This window comes from Sphaerodactylus townsendi, linkage group LG06 (assembly GCF_021028975.2).
Source record: "Sphaerodactylus townsendi isolate TG3544 linkage group LG06, MPM_Stown_v2.3, whole genome shotgun sequence".
Taxonomy (NCBI): Eukaryota; Metazoa; Chordata; class Lepidosauria; order Squamata; family Sphaerodactylidae; genus Sphaerodactylus; species Sphaerodactylus townsendi.
Window position 1 is genome coordinate 117,353,598 of NC_059430.1, and position 16,110 is coordinate 117,369,707.

General features: G+C 47.0%; 1 protein-coding gene across 1 annotated transcript in view; it reads right to left on the reverse strand.

Moving 5' to 3' along the window:
- Positions 1–13,252, reverse strand: part of GRAMD1A (GRAM domain containing 1A) — a 38,271-nt gene extending 25,019 nt beyond the window's left edge. The window contains exons 1-5 of the mRNA XM_048501654.1: positions 13,073–13,252; positions 10,607–10,627; positions 4,091–4,175; positions 2,424–2,497; positions 2,159–2,254 (exon numbers count right to left, since the gene is read on the reverse strand). Of these exons, the coding sequence (XP_048357611.1) occupies positions 2,159–2,254; positions 2,424–2,497; positions 4,091–4,175; positions 10,607–10,627; positions 13,073–13,186 (390 nt within the window). The 5' untranslated portion in view covers positions 13,187–13,252. The remainder of the gene's footprint in view (positions 1–2,158; positions 2,255–2,423; positions 2,498–4,090; positions 4,176–10,606; positions 10,628–13,072) is intronic.
- Positions 13,253–16,110: the final 2,858 nt, after the last annotated feature.

Consider the following 16,110-nt stretch of genomic DNA (forward strand, 5'->3'; position numbering starts at 1 on the left):
TCCACCAGAAAATGGCAGAAAATGACCCAACCATTCACCCACCTGCTCATCTCCAAGTCAGAAAGGTCATCCTAGAGTCTCCCCACACTCCAATTTTGCTTATGGTCACCTAACTCATGTCTTGCAAGTAATCCACTTTCATTTCATTTCATTTCACTGTATAAGCTTACTATCGCAACCAAATTGCAACAGACGATGAGCAGTGAATGTAATGATATATACGTGATACTTGATTGATTGATTGATCTGTATATACTGTTTATTTTTCTCTCTCAGTTAAAGTAAAGTTCTCTTCATGTTTATGAACTTCTGAGGTAAAACGGCTGGTCTTTCGAGAGACAACTATTTTTATTTAACAGGCCACACAATCCACATTTCTGCTCGTTGCTCGTTACTCTGCTTGACAGGATTATACATTATAAATATACCTGTTGCCCTTCACCATTGACCCACCTGCTCATTTCCGAGTTAGAAAGGTCACCCTAGAGCAGGGGTAGGGAACCTGCGGCTCTCCAGATGTTCAGGAACTACAATTCCCATCAGCCCCTGTCAGCATGGCCAATTGGCCATGCTGGTAGGGGTTGATGGGAATTGTAGTTCCTGAACATCTGGAGAGCCGCAGGTTCCCTACCCCTGCCCTAGAGTCTCCTCACACTCCAAATGATTTTGCTTATGTCTTGCAAGACCCCTCTTTCATCTGCCTATCTGAGTACTAGCCTGATCCTTTCAGGGTGCAGCTGGCAACAAGAAGAACCAAGCTCGCGGGCCAAGGCTGAATGTGCCAGGCAGGTCAGAGAGCTCAGCAGACACCTCCTGAAATTGCATCTGGGTAACCTGTTCAGTCTTGAATTCTGGCGCATGCACCAGCCACAAATGTGAAACTAGAAAACTGAGACATCGTTCCAGGTAGGGGGTGGGGAGGTGCGAGTGGGAATAACAGGTCCTTTCCAGGGCAAAACGAATCCAGGGTTGGGAGAAATCAGCCCGTGCCCTCCAACATAAATGGTAGTTTTCTTCCGAGCATAGCAATTTTGCATTAATACGTCAAAATCCTTGGAAAATCCAAAATGAACAAACACAAACATTCACCAAATGATAGTCATTCCGTAACGACTCCCAGTTTCTTCTGCAATGAACGTTAGCCCTCAAACCCTAAAAAGAAACGTTCAGCACTTGGCCATTAAGCATCAAAATGAAATCAAATCTTTAGCGTCATTACTAATTTAAAAAGTCTCTCTTTTCTCTATCCATTCGTATTTTGATAGTTTCTTAACCTTCAAAGCCACTGGTGATCAATTTCATTTTTTTCCCCTGTTTTGTCTAAATACTCTGTCAAGGGTTTCCAATGGTCCATTAACTTAATTAAGTTCTTTTCTTTGAGTAGCGAAGTTCACTTGGCCATCTCTGCCAGCTCTAATACCTTCACCCACCATTCTTCAATTGCAGGTATAGCTGTCGTTTTCCATTTCTACATGGATAGCATGCTCGCAGTTGCAGTCACATATAAAACAAAGTTCCTTGTTTTCTTTCCATAGATCTGCTTCGAAGTTCCAACAGCTAAGCCTCAGGTTTCATTAGAAATGGTTGTTTTCTAACTGAAGAAACTGCACATTGACCAACTAGCCAGCAAGGACAATGGATGACAGAAATGTGTCATTTGGATTGTTAAGTGCAGAGACAAAATTTGCCATTGCATCTTTGAAGACTCGCCCAGTTCCATGTCCACTCTCCTAGTCTACACTCTTCTACAACCCACTTTTGGGAACCGGTCTCACTGCTGGAGACCCCTAGGATTCAACACAGTGTAGCGGTTAGAGTGTCAATCTGGGAGACCCGGGTTCGAATTCCCAGCCTGTCATGTAAGCTCACTGCGTGACCTTGGGCCAGTCACTCTCCGTCAGCCTGACCTACCTCACAGGGTCGATGTGAGAATAAAATACAAAAGAGGTAGAAACACCGTCTTAAGATGCTTTGAATCTCCCTTTGGGAGAAAAGAAGGGTGTAAATATCTACATAAATCAGTAAAGTAACTAGGTATATGTGTGAGCTCTAACAATAAACCCCCAAGGCTGGCACTCTTCATACTCTTCTAACTCAAAAGGATTTTTGACATAAAAACGTAAGCGCGCTGAGGTAGGCCCAGAGGCAACCACCCTACCTTTTCATTCTCCATGCAAATTTGAATGGCGTTGGGAATCAGCTTTGCCGTCTTCTCCTTTTTGATGTATTTCACGTCCTTCAGCTGGATGGAGATCTGTTGCGGAGGAACGAAAAGGAGATCAGCAACAGCCAGGTGGGGAAAAGCACCGGGGGGAGGGGGGGCTTGCCTATTTGGTCTCTGCCCCCGGGTCGTGGAAGGCCTCAAGTGACTTCACTGGCGTGGCCCCCCCCATCGGTGCAACAAGTTAAGCTGGGTGTAAAACAGATCCAGTTCCCTCCCCGACAGGGTGGTGGAGCCCCTGAAGTAAGATATCACGCTGCAGCGCGCAGGAGTAATCTGAGGAGAGGGAATACGTCAGACAGGAGAAAGCGAGGCACAGGGTGAGGAAAAGCAAACGAGAGAGGGGAGGGGCTGCACATTGAGAATGAGGAGGGGGAGACACAAAGGGGAGTGAACTTGGGGCGGGGGGGCGGGGGGGATCTGGGCCACAACTGCTGGGCACTGACAAGTTAGTGGCCTGTTTTCAGGATGCCAAAAGTAGAGGCCAGATGCCAAAACGAGGCAGATCTGTACCACAGGCTTGAGTGAGTTAAATAACCATATATTTTTAAAAGGCCACATATGCCAAAATAAGGCATTTCTACAGGAGGCTTCAATGTTAAAAGCCTATTCCTGTTCCTCGAGGTTCCCTAGGAGCTGTAGTTCTGTGAAAGGCAAAGGGTGGGATGAAGGTGGGATTCTTTCATTGGAAATTGCTGGCATCCTCCTGAAACTACAGTTCCCAGGATTCTTTGGGGAGAGCTTTGACCATTGAACTCGCAATAAATCCAAGGTCTAGAGCTATGGCCGGGCAAACAAATGGCATGTGCTGAAGTCTGCAAAGAGCCAGCCAAGAGTTTCCCCAAACAAGAATTAGCAAGAACGTAAGGCTGCTAGTTCAGAAGAGATGGAGGAAAGTTAAGAACCAGTAATGTGGCATTCACAGGTGTGTTCCTGAAAATCAATTTTGCTTCCAACTAAAGGAAGGGGAGAATTAGTTCTGCTCTAAACTCCAATTGCAGTCCCCATGGAACCAATGCAGTGTAATGGCTGGATTATCGGAATAGGATCTGGATTCAGATCCCCACTGTGTTATGCAAGTGTGCTTGGTGACCTTCTGCCAGTCACACCCACTCAGCCTGGCCTACCTCACTGGGTTGTTGTGAGGATAAAACAGAGATGGCAGGAATGATGTAAGCCACCTGGGGAGGGGAGCACAGTATAAATAAATAAAAGAAGGATGGAATCCATTACTGGGGAGAGAACACTTAAATACACAATTCAACAGAAAAGAGGAACCCGCGATTGCAAAAAGCAGCACATTTTATTTGTTTGTTTTTAAAGTAAGTTAATTTGAGGTGGCACTGAAAATGTTCCATGGAACGAAAAGAACGGAGTAGGTCAGATCCGGTGCCTCCCTTCCAGTAAATGAGGAACCTTCATCCAATGGAGAAAGGAGCCTTCATTCATCAGAGGAAGATTCCTCACTTTAGGGAAAGGGAGCAGATGGATTCATTTGAATCTGTATTGCAAGATCAGGTGGGTTTATGTTACCATTTACCCCAATTTGGAAGCAAAAGAATTCAAAGTACATTAAAACAGCCCATCAAGTCAGAATGCGGGACAAAGATCTCAACAGCGCCTTCCACTCTCTCCTCCACCATCATTCTCACTATAGTCTTGTTTGCTATAACCAATCATCTAGATCAGGGATCTGCAGCCAATTGGCCATGCTGGCAAGGGCTGATGGGATTTGTAGTCTATGAACATCTGGAGAGCCACAGGTTGCAGACCCCTGATCTAGGGGTGTCCCCAATACCTCTCTCCCACCCTTGCCCAGTTTGAGCCCACCAACCCAGCACAAACTCCCCATCTCCTCCCGTGTCTCACCTACAAGGAGTCGTTCGGTTTCCGGAATCCCTTTGAAGATCCTGCGGAAGTCTTCGTTGCGTTGCTTGTAAGTGGGGCTCAGCATCTGCCAATAGCAATCGGGCACATTAGGAAGGCACCGCCCCCCTCCAGCGTTCCTACTAGACCTTCTCCCCAAGGATGCGCAAGCTGGTCTCCAAAGGTTCTGTTCCAAACGCAGCAGCAAGCCTTCCTCGAGCCTAAGGGGCCTTCCGACATTGAAAGAGGCAACCCTGGCATCTGTGGCTTAGAGGGCTTTGAATTTGGCTCAGCAGAGGCATAAAGGTGCCAGCTGCAGAGTTGGGAGGGCATCAAATGAACGTCCGATATGGTTGGAGATACACAATATGGCAGGCTTGTAGATGTTAAGTGGGTATGGCCCGCGACTAGAAAGACGGCCCCCTACAAATGCCCCAGAATCAAAGGAAGGCAGGATAGAAATGCCATTGATTTAATGGATAATCAATTAATTAAATTCAATAAGGCTGTTATTAAATCAATAACAGTCTGATCAAATCAATAAGGCTGTTGCCTCATCGGAATCTGTTTAGTTGGGAGCAGCAATGCAAGGCAAGGCGACTGCACCAAATGCATCAGGGGCCATCCCTCGTAGACTAGGGAGACACAGAAAAGTGGGGGTCAAGTGAAAGGCTCTGAGGGGCGGCAGAACTAGCTCTCCCTTCCCCATCTGATCCTCACGACAGCCCTGAATGTGAGAGATGGCAACCAGCTTAAGGCCACCCCAAGAGTTTTTGGCACAATGCTAGACTGGAACCCAGCTCTTCCAGCTCTTAGCCTGACATGCTGACCGCTACGCTGTCCTGGTTCTCAGCAGAACTCCAGCCAGAGTTCTCCCAGGGAGAAATCACCGGGACAGACACCGCTGCGGGGAAAAGGTGGCCTGCAAGACTCAAAGCCCTCAATTTCAGAGGAAATGCCTTTCTTGGGGCTATTGAAGAAAGCAAATAGAAGGAGGAGCTGAGAACATACCCAAGAGTCCGGGCAAGAGATTTCTTGCACACTTTTGCGAGCAAAAATAGAAGCATGGAGCAACCCAGATTCATTCGGGGGCTGCTGTCTCGGAAAAGCAAAAAAAAAAACAAGAAAAAAAACCAGAAAAGTTTTAAAACAAAACAAATAAGGAGTCTCTTACTCTGTCCCGGTGGGCTGGATGAGTGGAATCCCTCGTTTTACCGCAGGGAGTGGGGGCAGCCCCGACCCAAGCGGGGAAGGAGGTTTCCGTGCAGTGGCAGCATGAGCCGAGATAGGGGCAACTTTCGAGGGGGCCAAACTTCTGACCAGCTGGGAGAAGGCAATGCTCAGGTGCCCCCACCTCCCACCCCAAGGCAGGTTACAGGATCGGTGCAGGATCAACACCGGCAAAGAGGAGGGCAGGAAGGAGGCCAGCCTCAGGAAAGAGAGGGGGAAGTCAGAAAGGGAAGCTGAGCAGTAGCAGATCAAGGAGGGGGGGAAATGTGGAAGGAGAGAAAAGGGGCTCTTGGGGGGAATGGAGAATTCATGCAGGGTCGGGGGACCTGGTTGCAGAGGCCCGGATCCTCTGGTAGAGGGACCAGATCGGGGGACCTGGTTGCAGAGGCCCGGATCCTCTGGTAGAGGGAATGCGGGAGAGTAGGGGGAGGGATAGAGGGGGTGCCGAAGCTGGCGACAGCAGACAGAAGGGGGGAGGTGGAAAGTTTTCCTGAAGCCCATCAAAGCAAGGAAGAAGAGGCCTCCCCCCAGGGCCAGCTCCAGTTACACAATCCAGCCATTGGCTGAGGGTGCCCGGGTGTCGCTTACAGGAAACAAAAAGATTGGGGGTTGGGAAGGAGGGTGTCAGGCCACAGTTAACCATATCCTGCCCAAGCAGGGGACTTCGGGTAGGTGAAGAGGAACAAAGCGCGCCACATGTGCCCTTCAATTCTGAACGGCTCCCAAGAGTCCCAGGGACTCCGGGAAGGGCATCGTTGGCACCTGAGAAAGGTACGCTGCAAATAGCCTGAGACAGTATTTTGCTGAAAATGGATTCACAGGCTGAGCACTGACAATAATTTTTTTTAAGTTCTCTGAAAAAGGAAAACCTGCACACTCAAGAGAAATATTCGAGCCCAGGTTTCTTCCTGATGCGCTTGTTTTCTGCTTGCAGGGGATCGCTTTATTTTATTTTTTACCTAACAGGGATATCCAGTCTGCAATGGCATGATCCATTCCCCGGAGGGGCTCTGCCACACCATTCCGCTGCATCCACATTCTCTGAATAAAATAAAGGTGTACCCAGAGGTGGGATCCAGCAGGTTCTCACAGGTTCCCGAGAGTAGGTTACTAATTATTTGTGTGTGCCGAGAGGGGGTTACTAATTGGTGATTTTGCCACGTGATATTTGCCTTAGTTACACCCCTCCTCTCAGCAGTAGCGCACAGAACTTGAAGCAGTCTAGCAGGAGGTGCACCGGCGTGCGTGGCAGCCTGTGCCCGCATGCATTCGTTTCCCGCCCAAGGACTGGCACAGCGGCTGCGTCCTTGCCACAGCCCTGTCCAGGAATGCCCCACCCCTGGAATGCCCGGCCATGCCCCCATCGTGCCCCGCCCAGCCCCACTGGCGCTACGCCACAGTTTGAATCCCACCACCATGGGAACCTGTTACTAAAATTTTTGGATCCCACCACTGGGTGTACCTGGACATTCTGCAAAGCTAACTTAACAGTATGAGTTGAGAAGTCCATGAGTCAAATCTTACCAGCACTAAACTCATAAGGTGACTTAAAACAAGTCAAGGTCTCTCAGCCGGATTGTAAATACTGGACTTGATAACAGTGACCTGTTCTACAAGGTTGTTGTAAAGGTCATCAAGGCAGGGTTGCCAACCTCCAGGCGATGCCTGGAGATCTCTTAGAATTACAACTGATCCCTGGAAGACAGTCCCTCTGGAAAAACTGGCTGCGTTTGAGGTAAGCACAATTGGCAATATATCACACTGAGCTCCGTCTCCTCCACAAATTCCACCCTCTCCACACTTCACAGCCAAAATCTCCAAGAATTTCCCAACCCAGATTTGGCAACTGTGTCTAATCAAGGACAGGCCTGTGCAGCATGTTAAATGTTGCAAACTGTCACTGGCAAAAAGAACTAAACAAAACAGTAGAAAAATATTATACTTATTCCTCCCATGTTTGGTAGAACGTTCTGAACAGGAGACTCTAAAATGGGGGTGTCCAACTCTGGCGCTTCAGATGTTCATGGACTACAATTGGCCATGTCAGCAGGGGCTGGTGGGAATTGTAGTCCATGAACATCTGAAGCACCAGGGTTGGACACCCCTGCTCTAAAAGCACTGCCTTTCCAGACTACTCTACCTTCTGTGTAGTAGTTAGCATTGGTTCAAAACTCCACCCTATATACCTGAAAAAATGGAGAGGTGTGAGCCAAATACTCTAACAAAGAAGAACAAAACACTTTTTAATGGCCAATGTTGTGGTTAATTATAATGTGATATAAAGTGATGGCTTTATGCAGCGCAATGCTTTTGAGTGGTCTGAAACAAATTGTTGAATAGAAGTGTTCACCCCTGCTGAGAGTAAAAGTGACTCTTTAAAGACTGTGTTTCTAACAGTGCTGTACAGAGCTTAGTTGATAATTGTAACAGGTGATACTCCATGTACGTCATAGTATATGCAAGAAGGGTTTGGGTTGTTAGTTTGTGAGTTTGCACATCTGTATTATTTTGTTGCACTTTACATCGCATTATAATTAATCACAACATTGGCCATTGGAGAGTGTTTTGTTCTTCTTCGTTAGATCAAAACCCCACCCTGTCATGGATGTTTACTCGGTGCCCCTGGACCAGTCTCTCTATAGCCTACTTGTTTTGTTGTGAGGATAAAATGGAGATGGATGTAAGCCCTCTGTGGTCCCCCAATGGAGAGAAAAGCAGGCTATAAATATCTAGAGAGCCAAGCCATACACAATAAGTGGAAATCTCTGAATAGTTCCAGCATACATGCATTTTTAAAATATCAGGTTTGCACAGTTCTGGATTCAGATCGGAGCCACAAAGCATACTCTACTAGACAAATAAACAACAAGGCTGGGAGAGAATTAAAATTCGGCTCTCTCCTACAACTTCGATCTAGATCAGGGCCCTGCGCAGCAGCTGAAGTTTAAAATCACAATTTTAAATCCATTCCCGGATCTCTCATCATGATGTGCCATTTGGTCCTCAGAGCATTATGGGAAGAATAATTCATCCAAGTCATGGGTCTTCAAACTATGGCCCTCCAGATGTTCATAGACTACAATTCCCATGAGCCCTACCACTTGGCCATGCTGGCAGGGGCTGATGGGAATTGTAGTCCATGAACATCTGGAGGGCCATAGTTTGAAGACCCCTGATCCAAGTGGTGATCCTTCCTTGTACTCAACTGCAGGCAGGTTGAATTTTCTTTTAGGCTACTCCTACAACTCAAACAACTGTGGCAGCCCTTGATTTAGATTCCTCTCCTCCCATTCCCGTCTTCCTGTCCAAGCCTGTGGAGACACTCAGGGGTTGCCTGTTTCAGTGTTTTGAAATGCGTTCTTGCAAGATTAGAGTCTAACTTCAAGAAAACGTTAAGCAATGACCTGGCTGAAGGTAACACAAAAACAGTTGGAAAAGAGCCAATTGATTTTTTTTAATTGAGATGTATTTTTTTACAACCCTACTTACAACAAAATCATCAAAGAAGCTAAAGAGAAATTAAAGCATGATAGGCTAAAAATCTCGCTAAGAATTTCGCCCAGAATTCAACTGCCTATATAGCTGAGAGAAAATATACCTTACGTCAGGAGATCTCTGTGCTGCCACAGAGTTCTTTCACCTGCATGGAGTCCAAAAGAAGGGTGACTGGGAACACGACATAGCTAGAACTGCACCCAGATCTGCCACCAAGTTTGCATTTTACTGGCAGATCTAGCTCATCAGCACCAACAAATAAATGTTCTTTAATAAATAGCCTTTGTTGAGGCCAAACAACACACCCTCTTTTAAAAATGGCATATTCCCCCAATTTAAGAAGAAAATTAGTTTAATTCACCAAGGTCATGGAATAATTCCCCCGGTCCCCCACACCAACTGCTGCAGCTCTCTTGATTGTTATGTCAGCTTTGGAAAAGCTGTAATATTTGTTTATAAATTTAGTTTATTGTAGAGATGTGGTTTGTTTTTATCTTTGAAACTGTACGCAAATTAGGACTGCTAACCGGTCTGGAGGGGGGGGGGGGGAGCATAACCTGTTCAGTTATTTCACCTCAGTGCCTTGAAAAGTTTCAGCTGCCCATTTCCAGACACTTAACCTCTGCAACAGGAATCATTATTTATTGGACTTAATATCTCACCTCTTCCATTTCAAGCTCAGGGCGACTTACTCGTGTGTGTGTGTGTGTGTGTGTGTGTGTGTGTGTGTGTGTGTGTGTGTGTGTGTGTGTGTGTGTGTGTGTGTGTGTGTGTGTACATATATCTTGTGTTATGTATATTACAACATTCATATACATACATACACACGAATATACATACATACACATACATTATATATTTAAAACATCTAATAAAACCATCCAGAGGTGGGATCCAGCAGGTTCTCACAGGTTCCTGAGAGTAGGTTACTAATTATTTGTGTGTGCTGAGAGGGGGTTACTAATTGGTGATTTTGCCACGTGATTTTTGCCTTAGTTACGCCCCTCCTCTCAGCAGTAGCACGCAGAACTTGAAGCAGTCTCCACAGCAGGTGGAGGTGCACTGGCGCAAGGCGGGTGGCAGCCTCCGCGCCCTGCGTCGTACTCGTTTCCCGCCCAAGGACCGAAGCTGCGGAAAGGCTGTGTCCTTCCAAGCACAGCCCCGCCCATAGGAATGCCCCGCCCCTCGAATGCCACGACCGCGCTCCCCCGTCGTGCCCCACCCAGCTCCATTGGCACTACGCCACAGTTTGAATCCCACCACCATGGGAACCTGTTGCTAAAATTTTTGGATCCCATCACTGAAACCATGTAACATTCCAAGTGGCATTTGAGTTCTAAATTCATTACAATTTAAACAAAAACAAAACAAAAAACCACCAAGGGATCCTGGTTGATGGAATGATAAAAGTTGGAAATTAGAGATTGGAAAGGGAAAGACGCCCTGGATGGTTGACTGTAGCTGCCTCAACCATATGCCTGGCAGAACAACTCCATCATACAGGCTTTGTGGAACTGCATAAGGTCCCTCAGGGCCCTAGTCTCCTCAGAGCCAGCGTTCCACCCAGCCTTCCAAGAAAGCCCTAGCCCCAGCTGAGGCCAGCCAGATGTCCTTTGGGCAGCGGACCACCAGTAGGTTGGTATTCACTGAACAGAGCAATCTTTGGGGAAGGTACCAGGAGAGAGATTCTTCACCAGCTTTGCTGGAAAGTTCACATTTTTTTCCTGCCAAATTACATTTGCTCAAAAGTAAGGAGTTTGTTCTCACCAACAGGAAAAAAGAAAAGCCACTTACACTGTACCAGCTCTGCATTTTCTGAAAGACAAAGAGAGAGAGAGAGAGAGAGAGAGAGAGAGAGAGAGTTAGTATAACCTGTACAATGAGAAAATGAAATCATCACATCCTCTCTCACCCTATCTTACCTGTTCAAATACACTTGATCATCAGATCCCTGATAGCAAATGCCCAAAACAGAAAGGAAAAGATGCATTTGTGGCATTTTTTTTAACACAAGAAGGTGACTCAAGACTGTAGGTAGTTGGGTCCTTAGCGTGGATAAATACGGGAGTGATTACATTTTGAAGAAAGAGAGATTCTGGTGTTAAATATTCCTCTCAGCTTCCTGCCTCACCGTATACATCTCAGTTTCATCAAGTTGTACTAGGGCTGCCAGCTGTGGTTTGGGATATACCCAGAGGTGGGATCCAGCAGGTTCTCACTGGTTCCCGAGAGTAGGTTACTAATTATTTGTGTGTGCCGAGAGGGGGTTACTAATTGGGGATTTTGCTATGTGATTTTTGCCTTAGTTACGCCCCTCCTCTCAGCAGTAGCGCGCAGAACTTGAAGCAGTCTAGCAGGAGGTGCACCGCCGTGCGTGGCAGCCTGCGCCTGGGTGCATTCGTTTCCCGCCCAAGGACCGGCGCAGCGGCTGCGTCCTTGCCACAGCCCCGCCCAGGAATGCCCCGCCCCGGAATGCCCGGCCATGCCCCCGTCGTGCCCCGCCCAGCCCCATTGGCGCTACGCCACAGTTTGAATCCCACCACCGTGGGAGCCTGTTACTAAAAATTTTGGATCCCACCACTGGATATGCCTGAAGATTATGGGAGCGGAACCTGGGGAGGCGGGAGTTTGGAGCAGGGAGATACCTCAGCAGGGCATAACGCCATAGAAGCTACCCTCCAAAGCAGTCATTTTCTCCTGGGAAACTGATCCTGGTAATCTGGAGACCAACTGTAATTGTGAGAAATCTCCTTCGGGTTGTCACTTTCTAGACAGCACCTTGAGATCTTCTGCTTTTACAACAGATGTCCAGATGACCAAATCAAAATGGCTGCTTTGGAAGATACATTCCATGGCATCATACCAGGCTGAAGTCTCTCCCCTCCCCAAACTCCACCCTCTACCCCCAAATCTCCAGGTATTTCTCTGCCCAGAGTTGGCAACCCTAACCATGTTCCATGTGATGCAGAACAGTCAAACCTTCCTGCCTGCATTATTTTAAAACCAAGCTTAGTTGAAAATGGGAGAGCACCCCTGAGCAGGTTGATCTTGGCAGACGGCAGGTTCAAAAGGTGAAGGGGGTCCTCTCTAAGGACAAGATGAAGCACTAAGGAGGGACAGGAGATGAATGAACAGCAAGAGAACAGAGTGAAGTTTAATTTTGTGTCTAGCCACTCTTAGCACCCGTCCCACAGCACACATTACCTTCACATCTTGCTAAGGATGCCAACCTACAGGACATCTCCCAGAAATATAACTGATGTCCAGATGTTAGAGATCAGTTCCCTTGGATAAAAGGGCAGCTTAGAAGAATGGACTTTGCGGCATTACCTAGTTATGTTGATTATGTATGTTGCTATGACTACTGTTGCTTCACAGTTTATGATATTGTAGCTACTGATATTTACTGTTTATCATGCTACGTTTATCCTTGTTCTTAATGTTCTGTTTTATGATTCCAGGCTTATTGTTATTTATAATGTTATATTTATGATGTTATGTTTTGATGTTATGATGTTACGTCCAGTGGTGGGATCCAAACATTTTAGTAACAGGTTTCCATGGTGGTGGGATTCAAACTGTGGCGTAGCGCCAATGGGGCTGGGCGGGACACGACAGGGGCATGGCCGGGCATTCCGGGGGCGGGGCATTCCTGGACAGGGCTTTGGCAAGGATGCAGCCGCTGCGCTGGTCCTTGGGCGGGAAACGAATGCACGCAGGCGCAGGCTGCCACTCACGCCGGTGCACCTCCTGCTAGACTGCTTCAAGTTCTGCGCGCTACTGCTGAGAGGAGGGGCGTAACTAAGGCAAAAATCACATGGCAAAATCACCAATTAGTAACCCCCTCTCGGCACACACAAATAATTAGTAACCTACTCTCGGAAACCTGTGAGAACCTGCTGGATCCCACCTCTGGTTACGTCTATGATGTTATGATTATGATGTTTTGATGTGATGACGCTAGGTTTTCTGACCCTTATTATTGACAATATGTTTTCGATGTTTGTAGTATGACGTTTTGATTGCTGATATTGTTATTATCCTATTGTGCACTGCACTGAGCCTTTCGGGCGAGGGCGGTATATAAATTAAACATACCAGACCATTATACCTCCCTGAGGTCACTCCCCTCCCTAAACCCCACCCTCCCTGGACTCCACCCCCAAATCTCCAGAATATCCCCAGCCGGAGTTGGCAAACCGACATCTTGCACACGTGCAATCCCGCCCGCTCTCCCCCCAGAAAACATTTCCCTCTCACCTTGTTGTTGCGGATGAAGCTGCGCCCACTGAGTGGATAGTTGACGGGGGTGCTAGGTGGAGGCCCTGGTTGAGGGGTCCGCTCCGAGCTGTTCCCTGACCCCTTCTCCACCATGGTCTCAGAGGGCGATTCTTGTGGAGGCCGTGGCGGCAGCAGCAGGAGGCGCTTCCTCAGGGAGGGGGGGTTAACAAGGTAAGTCAAACATTGAGGGAGAATGGTGCCAAATCACTGGAGGGAAGCAGAGAGGCGACAGAAACAGCTAGGCTTAAAATGAATACCACCACCCCGTCACTTGAGAACAAGCACCCCAGCTGATTTCTGCCCCACATTCCCCACTCCAAAGCCATCTGCCGTATCAGTCTCCTACCCTACTGGACAACTGCCCCACCTTGCCTTCCCCACACATACCCACTAACATCACCAGATCCACAAAATTTTGGACAATTGTATTGTTATATATCGAGAAACTGGTGAAGATAAATATTGATTTAAATAATGACTTAATGTTCATGGGCGTAATGGAAGACAGAAGGGTGGAGAAACAATATAGTTATATGTATAAAATAATGATCAAAGCAGCCCATGCAACAATAGCCTTGGGCTGGAAAGAAAAGAAAAAATGGACATTTCAGAAATGGTTAGAATATATCTGGGAACAAGTGACACCGGACCTTTTCGACATGCTAACCAAAAATAAGAAGTGGCAAGACAAACAGAATGAAATTTTGAAGATATGGATAATATACATGGACTGGATGAAAGAAGTTCGAGTCAATGAAGAAATATGGGAGAAGAGGCTACAGAGAATAAACTTACTGGTGTTTGTGTGGCAAAACTATGAAGAAGAAGTAATGCGGGGAGGGAGAAAAGGGGGGGGGGAAGTATTGTTTGAAAATGTATGAAGAAGGAAATTACTATAAACTGTAAAATTCAAATGATACAATAAAAAAAATTAAAAATAAAAAAATAAAAAAACAGATCCACACCCCGAGGGTTTTTCTATTTCCAAAGCCCTGTTCCAAGTTATAGTGAACTCATGTACAATCTGTGTACATTTTTCATTGTATATGCAGTGATTCATTCTCACATAGCATTCAGCGCATGAGCAGCAGAACCTGGGATTTAAACCCAACACTGATCCAGGTTTGACACTCCCTGGTTTGAACTGCAAAGTGAACTTTTCCTTACAAGATCTATCTTACAAGATCTACTTCACAAACAGATGTGCGCCCGTAAGTGCAAGGTCGACATGGTCATGCCATCGTCAACTGAAACACTTATTAGTCATTTTTATTTTTATTTTTTATTTATTTATTACTTCAATTTCTATACCGCCCGATCCCCGAAAGGCTCCGGGCGGTGAACAACATAGTTCAAAACATTAAACAGGAGCAAATCCTATAAATACAATACATAGGCTCCATCAGTAAAACATCTTGAAATTCATATAAACAGCGGCTAACAATTAACAAATAAACAAGAGGCGTCCAAACCCCAATTAAAACCTACCCCAAAAGGGGGGACGGTAGGCCCCTCAATATGAGGGGCTCTGATGTAAAAGTGCAAGGGCAAAGAGCAGTGGGGGGGCACCACATCAGTGGCTGGGCACTCCAAAGGCCCAGTGGAACAACACAGTCTTACAGGCCCTGCGGAACTCACCAAGGTCTCGCAGGGCCTGGACAGTTGGAGGAAGGGTGTTCCACCAGGCTGGGGCCAGCGCTGTAAAGGTCCTGGCCCGTGTGGAGGCCAGCCGCATCATTGAGGGGCTGGGGACCACCAGCAGATTGGCCTCTGCTGAACGCAGAGGCCGAGTAGGGACGTATGGGGTAATGTGGTCCCGAAGGTACGAGGTCCCGAAGGTACAATTTTTCTTCCTGGCAGAGCTCAAGGGGGCATACAGTATAGATAAAATACATAATAAAAAAGAATATTTAAAATACATTAAAAACCATAATTTAAAATCACAACTTAAGGCTGTTTGTAAAGTAACTAAATGTGGTCCTAAATAAATGTCAATGCACAAACAGGGCTATAGAGTTGAAGACAAAGGGGGGGGGGGGGAACTCTGCCAAATGCAGCTCGGCTCTTCAGGCCAGGACTGTAAAGGGAAAATCTGCTCTGCTCCTTTTGCTGCCACTACGTCAAGGGACGGGAGTCCTCTCTGGGTCTGGACCTGGAAACTTGAATGAGGTCCAGAGTTCCTTCCTTTTCCTCTCCAGCCCCTGATGCAGCAGAAAAACAAGGCTATAACTGGAGTTTTGGAATGTAAACAGGAAGGCTGCTTCCCGGGGGTGGGGGTGGGGGGGTGAAAGAGGATCCTAATCCCACAGTGGGGTCACCCAAGGGAGCATCGGAGACTCCAGCGGGTGGTCAGAAGTTGTTTCCAAATAGTGCAAACCCAGGATCCCCTAGAGCAGGGACAGTGAACCTTTTCGAGACCGAGTGCCCAAATTGCAACCCAAAACCCACTTATTTATCACAAAGTGCCAACACAGCAAGGCCCAACACCTGAATACTCGAGGTTTTAGCTTACCCAGAAAAAAACAACGGGCTCCGCAGGCATGGCGTTACTCGGGGAGTAAGCTTGGTGGTAGTCGGTGGCTTTGTTTTGAAACAACCGTAAGCAACTCTTCCTAACAGGTGAATCACGACACTATTCAGAGGGTTTATCTCAGAAGCAAGCCCCATTGCCAGCAATCGAGCTTACTCCCAGGTAAAGGATCGCGCTTTAGTTCTTTGCATGAAAATCAGTGGGGTTTAACAGCGCTTAACAGGGTTACCTACACTGCTTCCCCAAAACTAGGGCACATTCCGCACATGCAGAATAATGCACTTTCAAACTGCTTTCAGTGCTCTTTGAAGCTGTGCGGAATAGCAAAATCCACTTGCAAACAGTTGTGAAAGTGGTTTGAAAATGCATTATTTTGCGTGTGCAGAAGGGGCCTAGGTCTTAGGTTTAATGCTAATAATTGAGCCCAGCAGCCCAGGCCAGCCTAGATGTGTGGGGAGGGGGGGTGACTTTGTTTGCGCGTGCCCAC